This window comes from Rhamphochromis sp. 'chilingali' (genome assembly GCF_963969265.1).
Source record: "Rhamphochromis sp. 'chilingali' genome assembly, chromosome: 1".
NCBI lineage: Eukaryota > Metazoa > Chordata > Actinopteri > Cichliformes > Cichlidae > Rhamphochromis > Rhamphochromis sp. 'chilingali'.
Window position 1 is genome coordinate 52,373,618 of NC_137929.1, and position 19,336 is coordinate 52,392,953.

Below are 19,336 nucleotides of genomic sequence, written 5' to 3' on the forward strand. Positions count from 1 at the left end.
TAGTTATACAAATATGTATCAAATGTATCAAAGAAGTGGACGAGAGCACGAGCGCTTTAGGTGAGTAAAAAATATATTCCACAGTACCCGTGTGTTAATGTGCAGGTACACATGCTTCAAATATCAATAATGCGCATTAATTCTGTCACTACCCTGCTTTTGCGCACCACTTTGTTATATGCGTTTTTCTTCTTAACACACAGAGTACACACTGCTGTGTACCCACACGCAAAGTCAGCTGATCTCATGTGATGCTCCTTGATCAAGTGACATTTGTCCGGATTTTTGCCATGAGTGGCGATCAGCACCGCAGCTGGATGGCCTGATTTACAAACCCAGCGCAGGTGATACTCACCAGAATAATTTACTAAAATTGTGCCCTCCTGTTATTAAGTCCAGTTCAATCTGTTAATGTTGATAATCATTTCAAACGAACGTTAATAGGTTATAATAATAATAATAATAATAATAATAATAATAATAATAATAATAATAATAATAATAATAATAATAATAATAATACAATGTAATGATGTCATCAGTGAGCGCAAGTTGGAACATGAGTGAGTGAGGGCTAACATAAACAACGTGGGAAGAGAGAGCATGGCTTAGCAATGGCAAGCTTCATGTAAACAGCAAAACTGGAAAATAAAGTTTGCAAAAAGAGAATTGAGTGATATGATATGTATAGATGTCACAGGTCTTACAGCATGTTGTCATGTCACAAAATGAGATGTTGTTAGGAAACTGGAAGAACTGAAGAGATTTATGATGGAACATACAGACAGAAGTATGTCTGAACAACTACAAGACAGAATCTTTGTATGTATGTTTGTTATTAATAATATGAGATTATTATCTAATAATCTCATATTATTAGATTCCCCCCACAGCCATTCATGTTATACCAAAGTAGTAAGTAACAGATAAACAATTAAATGACAGTAAATTTCCTGTTTACACTTTCTAGTACAGAAATTTCTTCTAAAGTAAAAGAAAATTTCATCAACGAACAAAAACTTTATTCTTTTAAATACAGGGCAGTCTGGGAACAGACAGACCCTTTTTTTCTGTAATTTTGCATCTTTATCATGTAGAAAAACTGAGATGTGCTGTTGAAGTTGCATTTATTTATCTTATATTAAAATTTATCAGGGATTAAATGTGTAGTTAAACATCTTTACAGTGACAGAAAGTGCAGTTTCATTCATTCATTCAGCCCACTTGAGTTCAAAGTGGGCTGTATGTAGGCCTTGATGTAATATGAGTGTGACCACCAACACATCCCTGCTTCAAATGCCAGCGAACAAAATTCATTGCTGTGTGCAAAAAATGTATTTCACTGTTTGCTATTATCCATATACACACACAATAGCAGCCCCTCTCACTCAGTTTTTGCATTTGCTCTTGCTCAGATCTCTGCAGATCTGCTTGCAGTGTGTTGTTCGCACTCTCAATATCTCTGCTCCTGCACGTTCAACTCTTTCTGTACAGGGTTATATTTGTGCCACAAAACCAACCAATCACAGACTTGGATGCAAAAATTCTGAGTGGCTGTTTTGGTCTCCAATCAGCTTTCTAGCTACTGTAGCCAAACCCAGGCAAATATCCCAGATACTAGTATCCTAGTATCCTAGCTCAATTCTCTTCCTCCAGAGTACTGTCAATTCTTCGAAGCACTAACCTAGCTAGAAGAAATCCTTCTAGCACTAGCTTATTCAGTGACAGAGCAAAACAGCTGAAAACAGTAAGATGTAAATGTACACATAATGAATGTTGAACAGTGAGTAGCTGAGGAAGTTCCGCTTCGAAGCACAAACACATCAGGATAGCATCAATGCAAATAAAAATAGTCTTTGTCTAGATGGCACAGTTTAATTTATCATTCTCTCACTTAAAATAAATTATAGTCCAATGCAGTGACGTCATCAGTGAGCCAGGTGGGAACGCGAGTGAGTGGAGACTGGCATAAACAGTGTGAGAAGAGAGAGCATAGGTTAGCAATGGCATGCTTCATTTAAACTGCAAAACTGGACTGCAGGAAATAAAGCTGACTTACATATACAAAGACATGAGTAAGAGATAGACAATGTATCAGCAGTGTCATCTCAAACTACAGAATGGACAGTGGGTGGTTTGGTTTAAGGTTCGCAGTGAAATGGAAGTTACAGAAAATCCTCAGTGGGGGTTTGCATTCAATAAAGTGGTGACTTTGTGAGGACATTTCAATCAATGCTCATAAGTGTTAGAAAGGTGCTAACAATGACACCAGTTAAGTGAAACAATTCCCTCAGATTCTGCAGGCGTAACATAAGAAGAGAAGCCTTAAGGTCTTTATTTAACAGTTCACAATTAACCATATGGATCATACATATAACAACGTGGAGCTATATGAACCATGTTGAGGTTTCTTATAATAGAAAAAAGGAAAAAAAAGTGAAAATAACCATTACTGAGCACTATACATGCTAACTAACAACACAATAGTCAACAACAAGTTGAATAAAAATGAGTATAGAGAGGAGCACATAGAAGCTGGTGACAGTAGACCTAATCCACAGTATCCAGAGGAGCAGTCAAAAAGCTGTTGTTACTGGATATTTTAATGCAAGCAATCAGTCCAACACAATATTTGGGAAACTAAATGAAGGATTTCACAATAAAAGCCACAATCATTACAAAAGTCGATAACTGTAGTGCAAAAAATTCCAAAAGTTGTTCAAACAATCGCAACATCTTGTTAAGCTTGCGTCACGACTTGTAGTGATAGCTGTGTACACAAAAACACACAAGAAAATGTCAGTATCATCCAAAATAACATGCATTTTAGTTACTTATTTATCATTCACGATAATAAATGATATTATCATTATCATGAGGATAACAAATTGTAAATTTGGGTTTGAGAAAATCTTCACGTTTACCTGGCCGCTGCTGGTTAGTTGTTCCTTTCAAAGCAAAGACAAAAAACTGCTGCCGTTACCAGATATTCTCATTTAAACAACCAAGACATGCATTCAAATGCCCACAGCAAGTTTGCAAGTTTTAGTTTTTCATAAAAACCTCCACAATATTCACAAAAGTCAGTAAAAACTGGTTTGAAACATATGCAAACGCTGTTCAAACACTTGTAACATCTTGTTAAGCCTGTTTCCTGAAGTGCTGTGATAGCTTTGCATACAAACACAAACAAGTACACAGACTTGTGAAAGTGTTTTAATTATTTATCATTCAGGATTATCATTCATATTTTTTTAAATAGTTTCTAATATTATTGATAATAGTAAATGTGAAGTGTTATCCTTGAGTATTAGAGTTTCAAATGTAAATTTAGTTTTGAGAAAATGTTCACATTTACCCGTCTGCTGCTCAGCCATTCCTATCAAGGCAAAGACAATCACAGCCACAATGACAACAGCAGTGATGATGCCAATGTCAAGGTAAATGTCTGCCTGCAGTGCTGAAAGAATAAGAAAACTGGCAGTTGGAACAAAAAGTCCACAAATAATTATATAAATAATGATAATTATATGCATTCAAAGTTCAAAACGATAAAAAAAGGAAAGAAATATATCAAAGTTTAAAATGAATGTTATTGAAGGAAATATTTTCATAAATAAATTAGATTTTTCTAAGTGGTTGAAGATAAACCTGTTATAATCCTGTCACTCATTTGTGCTTAATGAACGTGTACTTAAAGTACAGTCTTAAAGAAATATCAGCAAATGTTATTTTATCATTTTTGTTTCACCAAAATGATTTATCATATTGAAAAACACATGGAAAACAATAATAATAATAATACATATATAGAGCAGTTAATTTAAATAAAAATATAATAATAAGAATTTTAGGTTGTTTCTTACGTGAATCCTCTGTCAGTGTTGAACCACTCTCTGTTGGAGCTGTTGGGCAAAATGATTGCGATAAATGTAAGAACACTCAATCAGTCCTATTTTGATTAATTATTCTTATTTTGCAGTACTTTATCTGTTTTACATACCAGACAATTACTTGGTTGTTCAAACTGGAATAAACTTTGTTGGTATTATTCAGCTAGTGCCATATCTGTTGTACTATATAGTAAGAATATGTAACATATCTGTTGAGGCTGCATATGTAAGAAACAAAATGATGAATCCCACTGATGACTTCATTGTGCTCAGTGAAATCAGTGAGCTGACAAATGACAAAGACTAGAATTACTGTACTACTGTTTTAGAAACACTGGTGCCAATTTATAGTCTGTCTGTGGAAAGGGACCGGTTTGACCAGGTAAGCTACAACAGGAAGTCCACTTTGGAAAAATTAGTTCCTCCCTTAAAAGTGGCTCAACATTTGTTTGGTGCAAAAGTTAAATTAAATTAAATTAAATTAACTGTGCAGTAAATACAGCCAATGTGAGCAGGCCTAACTTTAGTCTAGGTTTATACCCACACCCTTTTTCTGTGAAAGGATGAAAGCAGATTGTTAGGGATTTTTAAAAATGAAATATATACCTGTATACACTGCACATATACATATATACTATATATGCATGTAATTCTTGTATTTTTGCCAATCATATTATGGAGTCATGTGACCACCAGGGAGCCTCAAGAGGGATTTGTGTGGATGTTCGTGTGAAACAATTTCACATCAGCATCTGATTCATCAATGGAAACATTTATTGTGCAAACTGGAACAACACTGAAAACTTCACCAATAAAGATAAACACAACAGAGCATTTAAATATAAAAACATTTCAAGCCGAAATATCCTGGCTTCAAATATGTGATGTGTGTGTGTGTTTGAGAGAAACACATAATTAGATTGAGAGAGGATATGGCTTTTAGTTCATTTCTAGCAGCAGGAGAGCAGGTCCTGCAGCATGTGACCAGGTGCTCTCTACAAATGCAGCTGCTACACTTGATGCAGGTGGAAGAAGAGCTCGTTTCAGACCTGTGCAACACAAAGGTGTTGAAAGGGTGCAAAATTTAGGGAGGGCACAAGGGTTCGTTTTGTTTTTAAATACTGATCAACAGTTTAACTGCTTTTTTTTTTTTTGATACTGCATGAAAAGAACTTTGTCACAGACCTGGTTCCAGGGACTCGGGGTCTGTGAGCAGTGTGGACTACTATTGCTGTTGTTATTTTCATTATTATTATTATTATTACTATGGTCGTGTCTTCTGCACTGCTGCTGTCCTGTGTTCCATGTTTGTGTACTGTCGGGTGTTTATGGGTGTGTACGTGTGTGAGGGTGCGGTCGTGGAGGGCACTTTCAGGCCTGGTGGGTGTGGCCCTACCAGCTGACCATCACACCCAGGAATCTCCACACGCACCTGGCGCCGATCAAGCCTCATCAGAGGAGCTTCAAAACAGTGTGGCTGAGAGCTCCTCGACGCTGGATCGTTGAGTGACTTCCCGTCAGTCTCAGTTTAATGTGCAAGGTTAGTGCAAGTCTGCCGTTAGGTTTTGTACTCACGACTGCCTTTTGTATGCGTGTTTCCACAGGAGGAATTGTGGTGTCCAGGAGGCAGCACACGGATAGTACACAGGGAATGGAGACAGAGCACGGGATAAGTGAGAAGACACGGAACGGGAGTCGGGATTGCACTGGGGATTTATTATTGTTTGGATTTACACCACTGTAAATAAACGCATTGCCTTCATCATCAGGTCCTGCATTTTGGGTCCTCATTCCTCACATCCCTACGGTCTGCCATGCAGCCCATGACAAACTTTCCTGATTAAGTATTTTCCTGTTTCATATTGTGGCGGGTCAGAACAAGTACCAATACATAGTACAAATACTCCAAGTTGCTCTCTGATGCATCCATTGGAGTATAAATGTGTGAATTATAATCGGATGAGTTTTTGGCCGTGGAATCCCTAAAGGGGTAAACAAGGGGGTGAGAGGACTTGTATGACAGCAGGTCATCAAGAGGCACAAGCTATCTTGTAGTACACTCGCCAAAGTCACCACAAATGAATCACCATATCTGACTGGAAAAAAAGTCGGGTTGCTCAAAAGAATCCAGCGCAGGGTAAGAGAGTACAACCCTGAGCAGGTCGTAATGTGTTTACACTGCATAATCCACCAGGAAGCACTGTGCAAATCTGTATTGCAGCTTGATCATGTAGTGAAGCCAGTTGTAAAATGCATTAACTTTATTAAAGCGAGGGGACTCCAGCATCATCAGTTTATTAAGTTTTGTAGAATATTTAGCTGATGTAGAGTTTAGAAATGTGTTATCATAGAATGTAGAATTATTGCAGAGACACTGTCTGTAGCAGTCATTAGATTAATAAAATGCTTTGGCACAAAACTAGTAGCAACATTCATGTTGCAGCTTTTCATTGCATGGTCGTGTCTGTATAGTTTTGGTCGTCTGTATTCGTCTTGTTGCAGTTTTCGGTTTCTGCTGTGAGGTCCCACCTCCATGCACTTATACAATTAATCGCTAGACGGGTTTTTTTTTTATAAATATTATATTAGGGAAATTTTCCTATACATATCTTTGACCTGGGGGCAGAATTGATCGTGAAATGGACAGAAAAAATGCGTATGAACTTACAAATTTACAGCATGATGCATTTAAGGTAATCCCTTTTCCATTTTTATTTAAGAGGATTTGTTCCACTATGCGAAGAGTGCAGAAAAACTGGTAGAGATGCAGTTACAGTCTACCTGGGCCCCACCAACTATCAGCTAAAGAGAAGAAATAAATTCAATTGCTGCACATTTTCTAGACCCGTCTGTGGTCCTGTCTGTTATATGCAGCACCATGCTCTTGCTTCACTGTCAAAAGTTAGCAACTACATTTTAAAATATTCTATTAAACACATAATACATTTATAGATGCATATTATTATTAAAATATATAATATTGTTTTATTTTTATTTTTTTTTAAAGCCTACACTGGCTGTTGTAGTGGAAGTAAACTCTACTTTACAACCTTACCTGACTAAATCTAGGCCAGTGGAATTGACATTCAGTCATTTCAAGGACACATTTTATTCCAAGCTGAGCGCGTACTGCTATTTATTTTTTACCATGTATTTATTTCATTACTCGTTTCATAACCATTTTGATTCATGTTCATATGGAGTTCTGTAGTGTTAAGGCCCTCCCAGCTGGAGGAGAAGAGTCAGTGGCTGCCCTGTGTCCCCCCCTCAGTAGTTTTCCACTAAAGCTGAGGATGAAAGTTGCGATTTGGTGCGAGCCTCCCTTCGGTTAGACATAATTTGTCAGTAACAAAAGACAACATTTCCACATTTAGAGAGTAGAAGAGTGGGCGGGGCCACTGAGCTTCGAGCGGTCCAGCGATCAGTCTGTTTTCTTTTACGTCCGCCGAGCACAGACAATAACACGGCTCCGTGGGGTTGAGATTCATTCGACTTTGTTCGTTCAGAGAAGAAACTTTAACCATGAGTGGAAGAGGCAAGGGTGGCAAGGGTTATTAGTATTGTAACCATGCCCCATTACCTTTTGCTTCAAACTTCAGCAATTTATGGGTGAGACTTAAATTCATCGGAGACGGGGACCCCCCGACCCGTGATTATGTTGCTGAAGAGCTGTTATTACAAACATCTTGGCTGAATGTGCAGGACATATACTCTTTCATTGCTCTGCCCAGTAAACGGGACTTTGAGCTGTGTTTCACCCAAGAGGCGCCCTTACGTCGCTTCTTGGAGATTTCTTTTTCCAACGCTTCACATCCGAAATGGAAAGACTGGCAAGTGGAGTCTTCTGTCCAGGTCGAGGTAGTGACTCTTGTTGTTAAATTCTGGACTGGAAGGATTCCAGACCAAGATATCGAGCTATATCTTAAAAGGTATTGCGAGATTCTTCAACCCCCAGTCAAGCCAGTAGATAAATTCGGATTCTGGTATGGAGTCCGAAAATACAAAGTTCGGATGCGTAGAGATGAAGTTGGACATATAATCTCCATCCCTAATTCCATCTCGTTGGGCCCCTACAATGGCAGGATTATTTATCCTGGCCAATTGGCAAGGTGCTTTATCTGCCAAGGTCCAGACCATCAGGCGAGAGAATGCCCCACTATCAGATGTTGGAAATGTGGTGAGTTGGGCCACAAGGCTAACATTTGCCAAAACGAAAGTGAGTGCTCACTCTGTGGTGCGAAAGGACACACTTTCTTTAAATGTCCCAAATCCTTTGCAAATATGACTAAAGCTTCCCAGCAGCCCTCCACGAGTGCTTTTCGCACGAACTTTCCAACCACCTCAGCGCTGTCAGTGGCTTCAAATCCAGCCCCGCTACAGGAAAGGCCCACACATGGAAATGTGTCCTTGATAAATCCATTGGCTGTCTCAGATGCTGCCTCAGGACAAGAACCAGGCAGTCGTAACACAACAAATCTTCCGGGAGTAACGGAGCCGCAGACACACAATAACAACATAAAGGAGGAGGATTTGACGCTTTCAAGACAACCCGAAGAAATGGCAGTTGGAGGTGGAGAGGAACCGGGAGACCAATCCTTCTCACAAACCTCTGATGTGGAATGTGAGAGCGATGACGAGCGAAGGGAAAGCGAGGAAGAAAATTCATCTGAAAGCTATCTAAGTGCAAGTGATAGTGAAGAATCACCCATTTCGACTCCTGTGGAGACTTCTCCTACAGATGATCCTGCAGGACAAGATGATGTGGATCCACAAATAGGGATCTTTCTTAACAAACAGCATCCTGCGATGGAGGAATTGGTCAATGAAACAACGACAGGAGGAAGGAAAAGAAGTGTCTCGATGGCGTCTTATGGCAGAGATAAGAGAAAAGACGATCGATCCAGCCCTCCGCAAGGTAATGTTGAATCTACAATGTTCCCTCCCTCTACTGAATAACCCTTCTATTACATAAATATGAGTATTCTTAAAATAATAAAATGGAATGTTAGAGGGTTACAATCAGAAAGACTAAGAAAAAGGAAAGTTGAAAATTTATCAAAACCAAATTATGATATTCTCTGTCTACAAGAGATGAGACTGAAAAGTGACAATGATATATCTGCACTAACTCAAATGTGGTGTCCGGGGCACTCAATAATTTCAATCGGGGAGGATAGTGCAGATGGAGTTGGTATCTTTTTTAAAGACTCAAATGTGAATATAATAAAACGAAGAGACATTATCCCTGGAAGACTTCTTTTAGTTGACTGTTTTTATCATGGACAGAAGATGCGGATCATCAATGTTTACACTGCACCTGAAAGGACAAAGAAAATGAGGCTGTTAAAAAAAATGAAGCAGCTCTTGGAAGTGGGTTTTGATTTAATAATGTGTGGCGATTTTAATATTGTAACGGAGGAAAGTGATAGAGTTGCTACAACGCCTTTTAAGGTCAATCGTGAAGGTAAATTTTTAGCGCAGGTTTGCGCAGATGCTTCCCTTAGAGATCTCTATAGAATATTACATCCCACAAAGATTCATTTTACTAGATTTGACACAAATGTCAAGACTAGAATAGATAGGATTTATATTTCTTCTTCAATACACGCCCTTAACTATGACACCTATATGACTGATCTATCTGATCACATGATTGTTAAAGCCACAATGCAGTGTGGTCTTGACTATCCTAAAAGCTATTGGAAATTAAATACAACGTGTTTGAGGAATTTGGCGCTAATACAAGAACTAAAATGTGAAATTAAAAAAATATTGCAATTAAGAGTTCTGGTAAGTTCTGAGATAGAACTGTGGGATTTGCTTAAAAGCCGATTGAAAGATTTCTTCAAATTTAAATGTCGGGAGTTAAATCATGCCAAGAATATGAAATATAATGAAGATGTAAAAGCATATATAAATCTAAAGTATAAAAAAAGAAACGAAGAAGAGGAACATCAGATGGATGAGTTGAAAAAAGAAATAGAATTGATAAATAAAGAATTATTATTTAATATGCAGATAACAGCAGGGTGTGATGAAAACGGAAATACTGACTTTGCGATTGTCACTGTTCAGAAGAGACGTGGTAGCAACTTTATCCCCTCTATTAGAGATGGAAGTGGAAAATTAACCGCCAATGAGAGTGAGAAAAGATACGTTGTCAGAGAACAATGCCTTTCCATGTTTTCTACATTACCTTCAGACAGTAATGCTTTACGATCATTGTTAAGAGTTATTGAACCTTTTGAACCTTCTGTTTTTGATTCACTCCTTGGGGCGATAAGAAAAGAAGAGGTTGCAGCTGCTATCGAGCAACTGAATAATAATAAAACTCCAGGATTAGATGGTCTCCCAGCTGAGTTCTACAAGCTGGTCATAGCAGAAGTAAATGAACTTTTAACCTCAACTTTGAATTCAGGGCTTGAAAAAGGAGTATTATGTGAGTCTTTCTATTTTGGCCTGATGTGTTTATTATATAAAAAAGGTGATAAAAGTGATATAAATAATTATAGACAACTAACAATAATGAATGTTGATTATAAAATATTAGCTAAAATAATAATGAATAGACTAGAAGATATATTAGATAAAATTATTGTGAGGGAACAGACATGTGCTATAAAAGGTCGCCAGATGTGGGATAATCTGTGCACCCTAAGAGAGGTAATATACTCCAGAAGAGACTCTGACTTTTTTATTCTTAGCTTAGATCAAAAGAAAGCATTTGATTATCTTTCTCATTCGTATATATGGGCAGTTATGAAAGCCTATGGGATGCCGGACGGTTTCATCGCCATGGTAAAATTGTTATATAAAAAAATCCATCATACAAGTCAAGGTAAATGGAAGTTTGACCGAACAATTCCATGCTTCGTGTGGAGTGAAACAGGGATGCCCACTAAGCGCTGCTTTGTATGTTTTAGCCATCAATCCCTTATTGAAACTAATTAATAAAGACACTAATATTAAAGGTTACTGTTTTAATGATGGCTATAGAGTGACAGCTATGGCTTATGCCGACGATGTTACAGTTATTATTAGGAACCAGGATGAGTTGGACAGGCTATTTTTTCACCTCAAACAATATGAATTGGCATCAGGGGCAAAATTAAACCCAGAAAAAACAGAAGGCGTGTGGTTTGGTTCCTCACTGCAAAAGCCGAAAATAAACATACAAGTAAATGATGAAATGAAAGTCTTGGGAATTTGGATCAACAAAGGAGACCCCTGTTTGTCAAACTGGTCTAAAAAGGAATGTGAAATTAAAGAAGAAGTTGCTAAGTGGGAAAATAAAAATACTAACTATAAAGCACGAGTAAATATAGTTAAAACCCATATAGTATCTAAACTTCTCTTCCTTGCCACAGTTTTTCCTCCTCCTCACAAATCACTTTTACTTTTAAACAAACTGTGTGTTAAATTAATATGGGGAACAAACCGTGAGGTTACGAAACGAACTTTAATGTATAAAGGCAAAGAGTGTGGTGGATTGGGTGCGCCAGATCTCCGTATCACTTTGAGGATTCCTTTTATTAAAAATGTGTTTAGCGCTCTTAATAGGAGAACCCCATGGATTAGAGGTAACGAAGTACAATGGGGAAAACTAAAAGGTAGGGCTAGATCCAATATGCCGTATTATAAACTCCTCTTTGGCGACACTACGGAACAGTGGAAAGACCTTAATATTAACTGGACACAAGTATCCACTAAACAAGTATACAATATAATTAACAGTAAAAATAATGAAGGACAGATAAAATATAAGGGCGTGGGCGTAGAAGAATGCCCGCTAGTAGTTAAAAATATCTACGACAAATTAATCTCTGAAAATATGAGAGACACTGTGTGGTTGATATCTGTTGGACGCCTCCCTGTTAGAGCGGTGGTGCAGTGGAGCTGTTATGTTACCACCAAAGAATGTCCAATGCCACGGTGTGTCGAGGATGAAACCCTTGAACATTTACTGTTATCCTGTTATAGAACAGTAGAAATCAGACAACAGATGACTAAAATGGGTTTTGAAATTGACAACAATATACAAGCTATAAAATATGGTCTGTTTAAAGAAAAAATGTATGACAGTAAAAGACGCCTCTTTTGGCTTATTATGTGTGTCATTAACACCCACATTTGGAAAACCAGAGCCAAGGTGGTCATTGAGCAAAAAATGATAGATAGCGTTGCTGTGTGCAAAAATATCCTTACAGACCTGAGAAGGAGGAAGACTTTAGAACAAAAAAAGAATAACCTTTTGAAGATATAATTAATGTTAATATGTTTGATTAATTTAACTTTTGTATTATTTAACTTTTGTATTAATGTATCTATTGTAAATTATTAAGAGATAGCAAGGGTGGTTAGGAAAAGACCTGCCCGTGGGAGCTTTTATTATTGTAATATGTAAAATAAGATGTGAATAATTTGTGCATGGTGCTTGTATTATGTGTATTTGTAATTGTGAATTTTGATATTTAAATAAAGTGATTTTTAATTTAAAAAAAAAAAAAAAAGCAAGGGCGGCAAAGGACTCGGAAAAGGAGGCGCCAAGCGTCACCGTAAAGTTCTCCGTGATAACATCCAGGGCATCACCAAACCGGCCATCCGCCGTCTGGCTCGCCGTGGCGGAGTGAAGCGTATCTCCGGTCTGATCTACGAGGAGACCCGCGGTGTGCTCAAGGTGTTTCTGGAGAACGTCATCCGCGACGCCGTCACCTACACTGAGCACGCTAAGAGGAAGACTGTGACCGCCATGGATGTGGTGTACGCTCTGAAGAGGCAGGGCCGCACTCTGTACGGCTTCGGCGGTTAAACTCATTCTCTCCAATCCATCAAACGGCTCTTTTAAGAGCCACCCACTTTCACTTTCAGAGCTTTGTTCTGCCATCTTGTTGGTTTTTGTCATGTAGAGGGAAGTCATGAAAAAGTAGACCAATCTGCCAGTATCCCCAGCAACTTCTGAAGTACTACGTTATAACTTAACAATTACCAACTGAGATTCCAAACATTAACTTTTCGCTTTTCTTGAGTCTGGAATATTAACCCGTTTATCATGTGTGCTTTCCTTTCTCCTTAACTGACAGAGCCACAAACTGAACTTAAAGTTACAGACCTATTCAATACCACTATTTCATTAAACTCAACTATAGCAGGAGTGTAGACCAAACGAAAGAACTGAAAGATTTCACTGATTAACCAGTTTATTTGTAAATGCTGTCCTGCCACAAATCCGCTTAAAGCAGAAGTACTTATTAGTGATGGGATTTCTGGCTCTGCTAACTAAAAAGAGCCAGCTCTTCAGGTTGTTTTGTTGCTTTAATTTATTAACAATAACAAGAAATTATGCACAAAAGGAAATACCAATGCAAAATAAAGTGTTTTTATTTATACATGTTTATATATAAATGTATGCGGTGGCCCCTGGAGACAAAGCATGCACAAATTCCAAAGCATATTCCTAGCGTTAACTGAACTTCCAAAACAGAGCTACCTAGATCACTTAATTACAGAAATGAAAGCATATGTGTATTGTTTGTGTATTTATACACAAGCACTCATATATATTCAAATAATTTTTAAAAAAATGTTCATTTACCTGTTACTACCACACACCAAATCTGGTCGTTAGTACTTCCTGGCTTGTGTAGCCACTAGGTAACAAAAGCTCAACACTGCACCGAGCATCCTGGAGCACTTCTGTTGTGTTTTCTACATGTTTTGGAGTTCGTATGTGCTTCGGGGTTTGTACGTGCTTTGTCTCTAGGGTCCACCGTAAATATACTTTTATTTATTCACTCCACATAAAATGAAATAAATCATATATTACAAAAATCAACTATTCACAGTTCAGCTTTTAACTATTTACATTTTCAGCTTTTTCCTTTTAAACAAATTTAAAGTGAAACACAAAACACTGCAAACCACAACACAATTAAATATAAATTAAAATATGAAAACAAAAAGATGTACATTCTCTGTCATATGAGCCTGCATGAATAAACTTTCTGAATCCTTTATCATCCTCAACTAAAAATAGTTGTGGATGATTACTACACCTTTCTAATGTGACGTTGTTGTCCCTGGCTCTCTTTCCCTCTCTCTTCCTCCTGCTCTGTTCCTGTGAGTGTACTGAGAGTGTAACTACCCCCCCCCTTCCCAGCGCAAAGCACAACCCACAATCATAAGAAAAGAGAGAGAAAGAGAGAGAGAGAAAAAACAACCCACATCTTGCGATAAGGAGCCGGCTCGCATCGTTCACGTCAAAGATCCGGCTCTAAGAGCCATTTCGTTCGCGACTGACACATCACTAGTGCTTATGTAGTAGGTCTTTTTTTTTTTTTTAAGATAACCAACCCACCTTTGATCTAGTACAGCAGGGGTCCCCAATCCCAGTCCACGAGGGCCGGTCCACGAGCCGGTGTCCCTGCAGGTTTTAGATCTCACCCTGGATCAACACACCTGAATCACATGATTAGTTCATTACCAGGCCTCTGGAGAACTTCAAGACATGTTGAGAAGGTAATTTATCCATTTAAATCAGCTGTGATGGCCGGCCCACGTCAACTGGGATTGGGGACCGCTGTAGTAGAGGGTGGACATGAGTGGATGAAGCCCTATGAAGCTTTCGAAGCCTCTTCCTGATGTGTGCCTGAAATTTTATTTTCACCAACATGGAACATGTCTGTTTAAACTGCAAACAAAATATCAAAGGCAACTGTTAATGCTCTGTGATGAAACGACCCACATCACAAACAAGAAGTTTTGCCAGATTGTCTACGTTGACGTGCTTCCAGGTAAAAAATAAATAAATAAATAAATAAAGCTCCTTTGAGGGAGCAGATCAGAATTACAGAAAATACACCACACACAAAGTGTGTTTGCATGTAGCTCACAGCTGTGGTTCGCTGTTGGTCTAAATGAATCTTAGACCTAAATGAGAGTTTGTAGTGATTTAAAATTATAAATCTGAACCTCTTTAATCTACTCAGCTGTCTTTTTTTTTTTTAGTTTTAGTTTACTACACAGATTTGTTTTTACAGGAAATTTATGAAAAGAAAAGTCTGGGTAATAACTTTACAATTTTACTGCATGCAGTAAAACAATTAAATGTGTTGCACATACTGATAGACTAACAGGCCCACTTCAGTTCTAGTGTGAACATGAGTTTGACACCTATGGATTAAATATTTAGTTTCATTACTTTAATCAAGTGTACTCTCAGAGGTTGTGAGTGGCTCTTACAAGAGCCGTTAGTCGGTTGAGGAAAGTTGCTGGATTTTATTTAGCTTTCTCATTCTTCTTGGCCTGGATGTTGGGCAGCACACCACCCTGAGCGATCGTCACTCAGCCCAGCAGCTTGTTCAGCTCTTCGTCGTTGTGGACGGCCAGCTGCAGGTGGTGGGGGATGATCCTGACAAGGGCGTAGATTTGTTTTTGGCATTGGTGGGGACGGACGATTCAACCACCGAACCCTGCCCTGCTTTTTGTCTTTGTTTCTTGATAAAAAAAATAAATAAAAAAGGAGAAATATACTTTCCTACATTTGCTATTCTACATGCTTTTAAACAATTTAAAATTACAATTCATAGTTTGAATTACTTAATGTTAAATTACTATTGAACAAATGACAGACTAAGAATTTTAGACTTTAGTTTACTTCAGTCATATTCCATATAAATCAGGTATCATACAAAAAAAAAAGCTTGAAATACAGTCATGACAATAAAAGAATATGACTTTAAGGACTTAACAACATTACTTCAGTTATAGGACACTGTGTTGGTTCTTCTGTCACCTGACAATTGGACATAGATGACAACAAGAATACAATGGGTAGCTGCTTCAGTGTTTCTGCCGATCTTGATATTTGTCTCAAAAATGAACCCTATGAATATGTGAGTACCATTAGGATGAAATTGTGTCACCAACATGTTAACGTTAGATAACATTTTAACAGCCTCTGCAAACTAATATTAACATGTTTGCCTTACTGTCATGTCTATAGTATTCTATATGTCTGTGAAGGTTCTCAGTCATCCAGTATAATACTATAGTATTCTATAGCACATTTCAACTATCCGGTTGTTCAGTGATGACGCGACGAATCCTACTTCCGGGTCTAAAGTAGTCTGCGTCTAATATGGCTTTTGTGTTGTTAACATGTTTAATGTTTTGTATTTTCTTCTATTTGATCTCAAATGTTGACCTCCCTCGGCTTTTATTACCACTAATCATTTAATTAAGCTCAGTTTTTAAAACCTTAGGATGTAACTGCAGCCCAGCCCATGCAGCAGTATGACTAACCTCATATTGTGGATGGATTATCTAAGTTGTTCTCCTGGCTGAAGTTTGGTCCTTTTACTTTTTTTTTTTTTTTTTTTATTTTCCTCCTTTTCTTTTTTTTTAACTTTATTTAAAGTAAACAAGTTTACATATAAAATGCACATACACATACAATTACATATACAAAACCATGAACACATACAAAAGGGAGAAACAAGGAGGAAAATCTAACATTTGAGTCCACACAACGCTCACAAGACTTACAGTTTTAATTCGTTCCAGGGGAAAACTTTCCCAAGTTTCAGGTCCATTGTTCGTCTTCTCCGCAGGTCTGTAATGATATGTTTACTCACCACATCACTACTTATCATCTTTTGTTCTAACACTCCTTTGGCACGAGTTTTCCAAATATGTGTGTTAATTACACACATTACTAACCAAAAGAGTCTCCTTTTGTCGTCACACATTTTTTCTTTAAACAAACCATATTTAACTGCTTTAATATTAACATCCACATCATAGCCAATCTCTGTCATCTTCTGCCTGATCTCAGTTGTCCTATAACAATCCAATAGAAGATGTTCTAGGGTCTCATCTTCATCACAGTCTGTCATAGGACATTTCATGGTGGTAACAAAACAACTCCATTTTACCACCGCTCTCACAGGGAGGCGCCCGAGCGAGATGAGCCATACCACGTCTCTCATGCTTTCAGATAATAATTTATCTTGTATATTTTTAACTATTGAAAGGTTTTCATCTTCATTTGCATACTTATATTGAATTACACCTTCATTTTTGGTTTGATTAATTTTTTTATAGATATTTTTCGTATTATCTTGGAGAATATTTAAACTATATTGTTCCCATTGACTTGATAAGTCACCGAACATAAGTCTGTGGTATGGAACACCCGCTCTGGCCCTGCCCCTTTTCTTTTGCCACAATTGCTCCTTCCCTCGAACCCACGGGGCACCCCGAGAAATTGCGCTTTGAGTAATTTTTATAAAAGGAATTCGCAAAACAATCTCTAAGTCTGGGGCTCCCAAACCCCCGTGCTTCCTACTCTTGTACATAAATTTCCTCTTAGTCACTTCTCGATTGGATCCCCAGATAAATTTAATGCACATCTTACTTATTTTCATTACAGTTGTTCTCGGGGGAGGAAGAATTGCGGCAAGGAAAAGAAGTTTCGAAATCATGTGTGTTTTTACAATATTAATACGTGTTTTATAATTTGTATCTTTATTTTCCCATTTCATAATTTCCATTTTAATTTCATTTTCTTTCTTATTCCAATTTAGTAAACTAGAGTCAGTATTATCAATCCATATACCCAGAATTTTAATCTCCCTACAAAGAGAGATCTTCATTTTAGGTTGTCTGGTCGGATGTCCAAGCCACACCCCTTCAGTTTTGTCTTGGTTCAGTTTGGCACCTGATGCCTGTTCGTAATGGTGTAATATCTCCATAACTGAAGACAGTTCGTTTTGGTTTCTAATTATCACCGTCACGTCATCTGCATATGCCAAAGCTGCGATTTTAAGGGATTTATCAAGGACGTATCCCTTGATCCGTTTATCATCATTTATCCTTTTCAATAAGGGATTAATTGCAAGGACATATAACGCAGCACTCAAAGGACATCCTTGTTTAACCCCGCACTCAGCACTAAAGGGGGATGAGAGCTTTCCATTTACCTTAACTTGCACTAGGGACTTTTTATAAATCAATTGGATAATAGAAATAAATTGGTCCGGAAAATTATAAGCTTTCATTACTTTCCATAAATAAGAGTGGGAAACAGAATCAAAAGCCCTCCTTTGATCTAATCCTAAAATGCAGAGTTCTGAGTCCTTTCCATTATAAATAATTTCTCTTAACATACTTAAGTTATCCCACATCAATCGTCCCTTAATTGCGCATGTTTGTTCTTTTTCAATGATAATATCTAATACATCCTCTAGTCTAGACATAATTATTTTAGCAAAAATCTTATAATCTACATTCATTATTGTCAGTTGCCTATAATTGTTAATATCTTCTCTATCACCTTTCTTATATAATAAACACATAACTCCTTCATAAAACGATTTACCCATTGTTTCTCTTTCTATTCCTTCATTAAAATACTGAGTTAACAATTCAGACAGTTCTTTACTCGCAGTTTTGTAAAATTGTTGTTGTTCTCCTGGCTGAAGTTTGGTCCTTTTACAGCATCCTGCCATGCGATTACATTTGTTCCTGACCACCGAGAACACTCACGTTAACTTTTATCGAGTGGAAAAAAAAGTTAGCTTGTTTATATTATGCTAACATAGCTGTGTCGCTAGCGGTCACGTAGCACATCATCATACCAGCTAGCCCAACTTCAGTAACCCTACAAACGTCACTGCTGTTTAGTTTTCTGTCTTCATTTATGCTGGAAGTGATAACAGAGCTGTACGTTTGAATTTGTTTCCAAAACCCCGCAGTCAGGACATGCTATATTGTATTTAGAAGCTAGCGAGTTAACTCCCTGCTAACTTCTAATGAGCTGCTACTACTACTGGACCGAGCTCTTGGTGTGAGTGAGGTGGCTCTGAAAAGAGCCGTTGTTGGTAGGAGAGCGTGCAGCTTAAGCTCTCTCTCCGCGGATGCGGCGAGCCAGCTGGATGTCTTTGGGCATGATGGTGACCCTTTTGGCGTGGATGGCGCACAGGTTGGTGTCCTCGAAGAGTCCGACCAGGTAAGCCTCGCTTGCCTCCTGCAGAGCCATGACAGCAGAGCTCTGGAAGCGCAGGTCGGTCTTGAAGTCCTGAGCGATCTCACGGACCAGACGCTGGAAGGGCAGCTTGCGGATCAGCAGCTCGGTGGATTTCTGATAACGGCGGATCTCGCGCAGAGCCACGGTACCAGGCCTATAACGGTGGGGCTTCTTGACGCCTCCGGTGGCCGGGGCGCTCTTACGGGCGGCCTTGGTGGCCAGCTGCTTCCTGGGGGCTTTGCCGCCAGTAGACTTGCGAGCAGTCTGCTTGGTTCTTGCCATTCTTCCTCACTTTTCTTTCCCTGTGATAAGAACAGAAAATGTAGCGAACAGAGGAGACTCGCTGCTCTTAAAGTGTGTGACTGGCTGTGACGCGGTGCCGCTCCGGCTCGTGATTGGTGACGGGCTCCACGTGGAG

At 38.4% G+C, this 19,336-nt stretch overlaps 1 protein-coding gene across 1 annotated transcript; it reads right to left on the bottom strand.

The window, feature by feature from the left end:
• Positions 1-18,784: 18,784 nt before the first annotated feature.
• LOC308404599 (histone H3.2) lies at positions 18,785-19,217 on the bottom strand. The gene has a single exon (XM_080894737.1). The coding sequence runs from the start codon at positions 19,198-19,200 to the stop codon at positions 18,790-18,792; it is 411 nt and encodes a 136-aa protein (XP_080750863.1). The 5' UTR covers positions 19,201-19,217; the 3' UTR covers positions 18,785-18,789.
• Between the last annotated feature and the right edge of the window lie 119 nt (positions 19,218-19,336).

What these genes read in the sequence shown, in the direction of transcription:
- LOC308404599 (XM_080894737.1), bottom strand. Translation starts at nt 19,200, where the DNA reads ATGGCAAGAACCAAGCAGACTGCTCGCAAGTCTACTGGCGGCAAAGCC.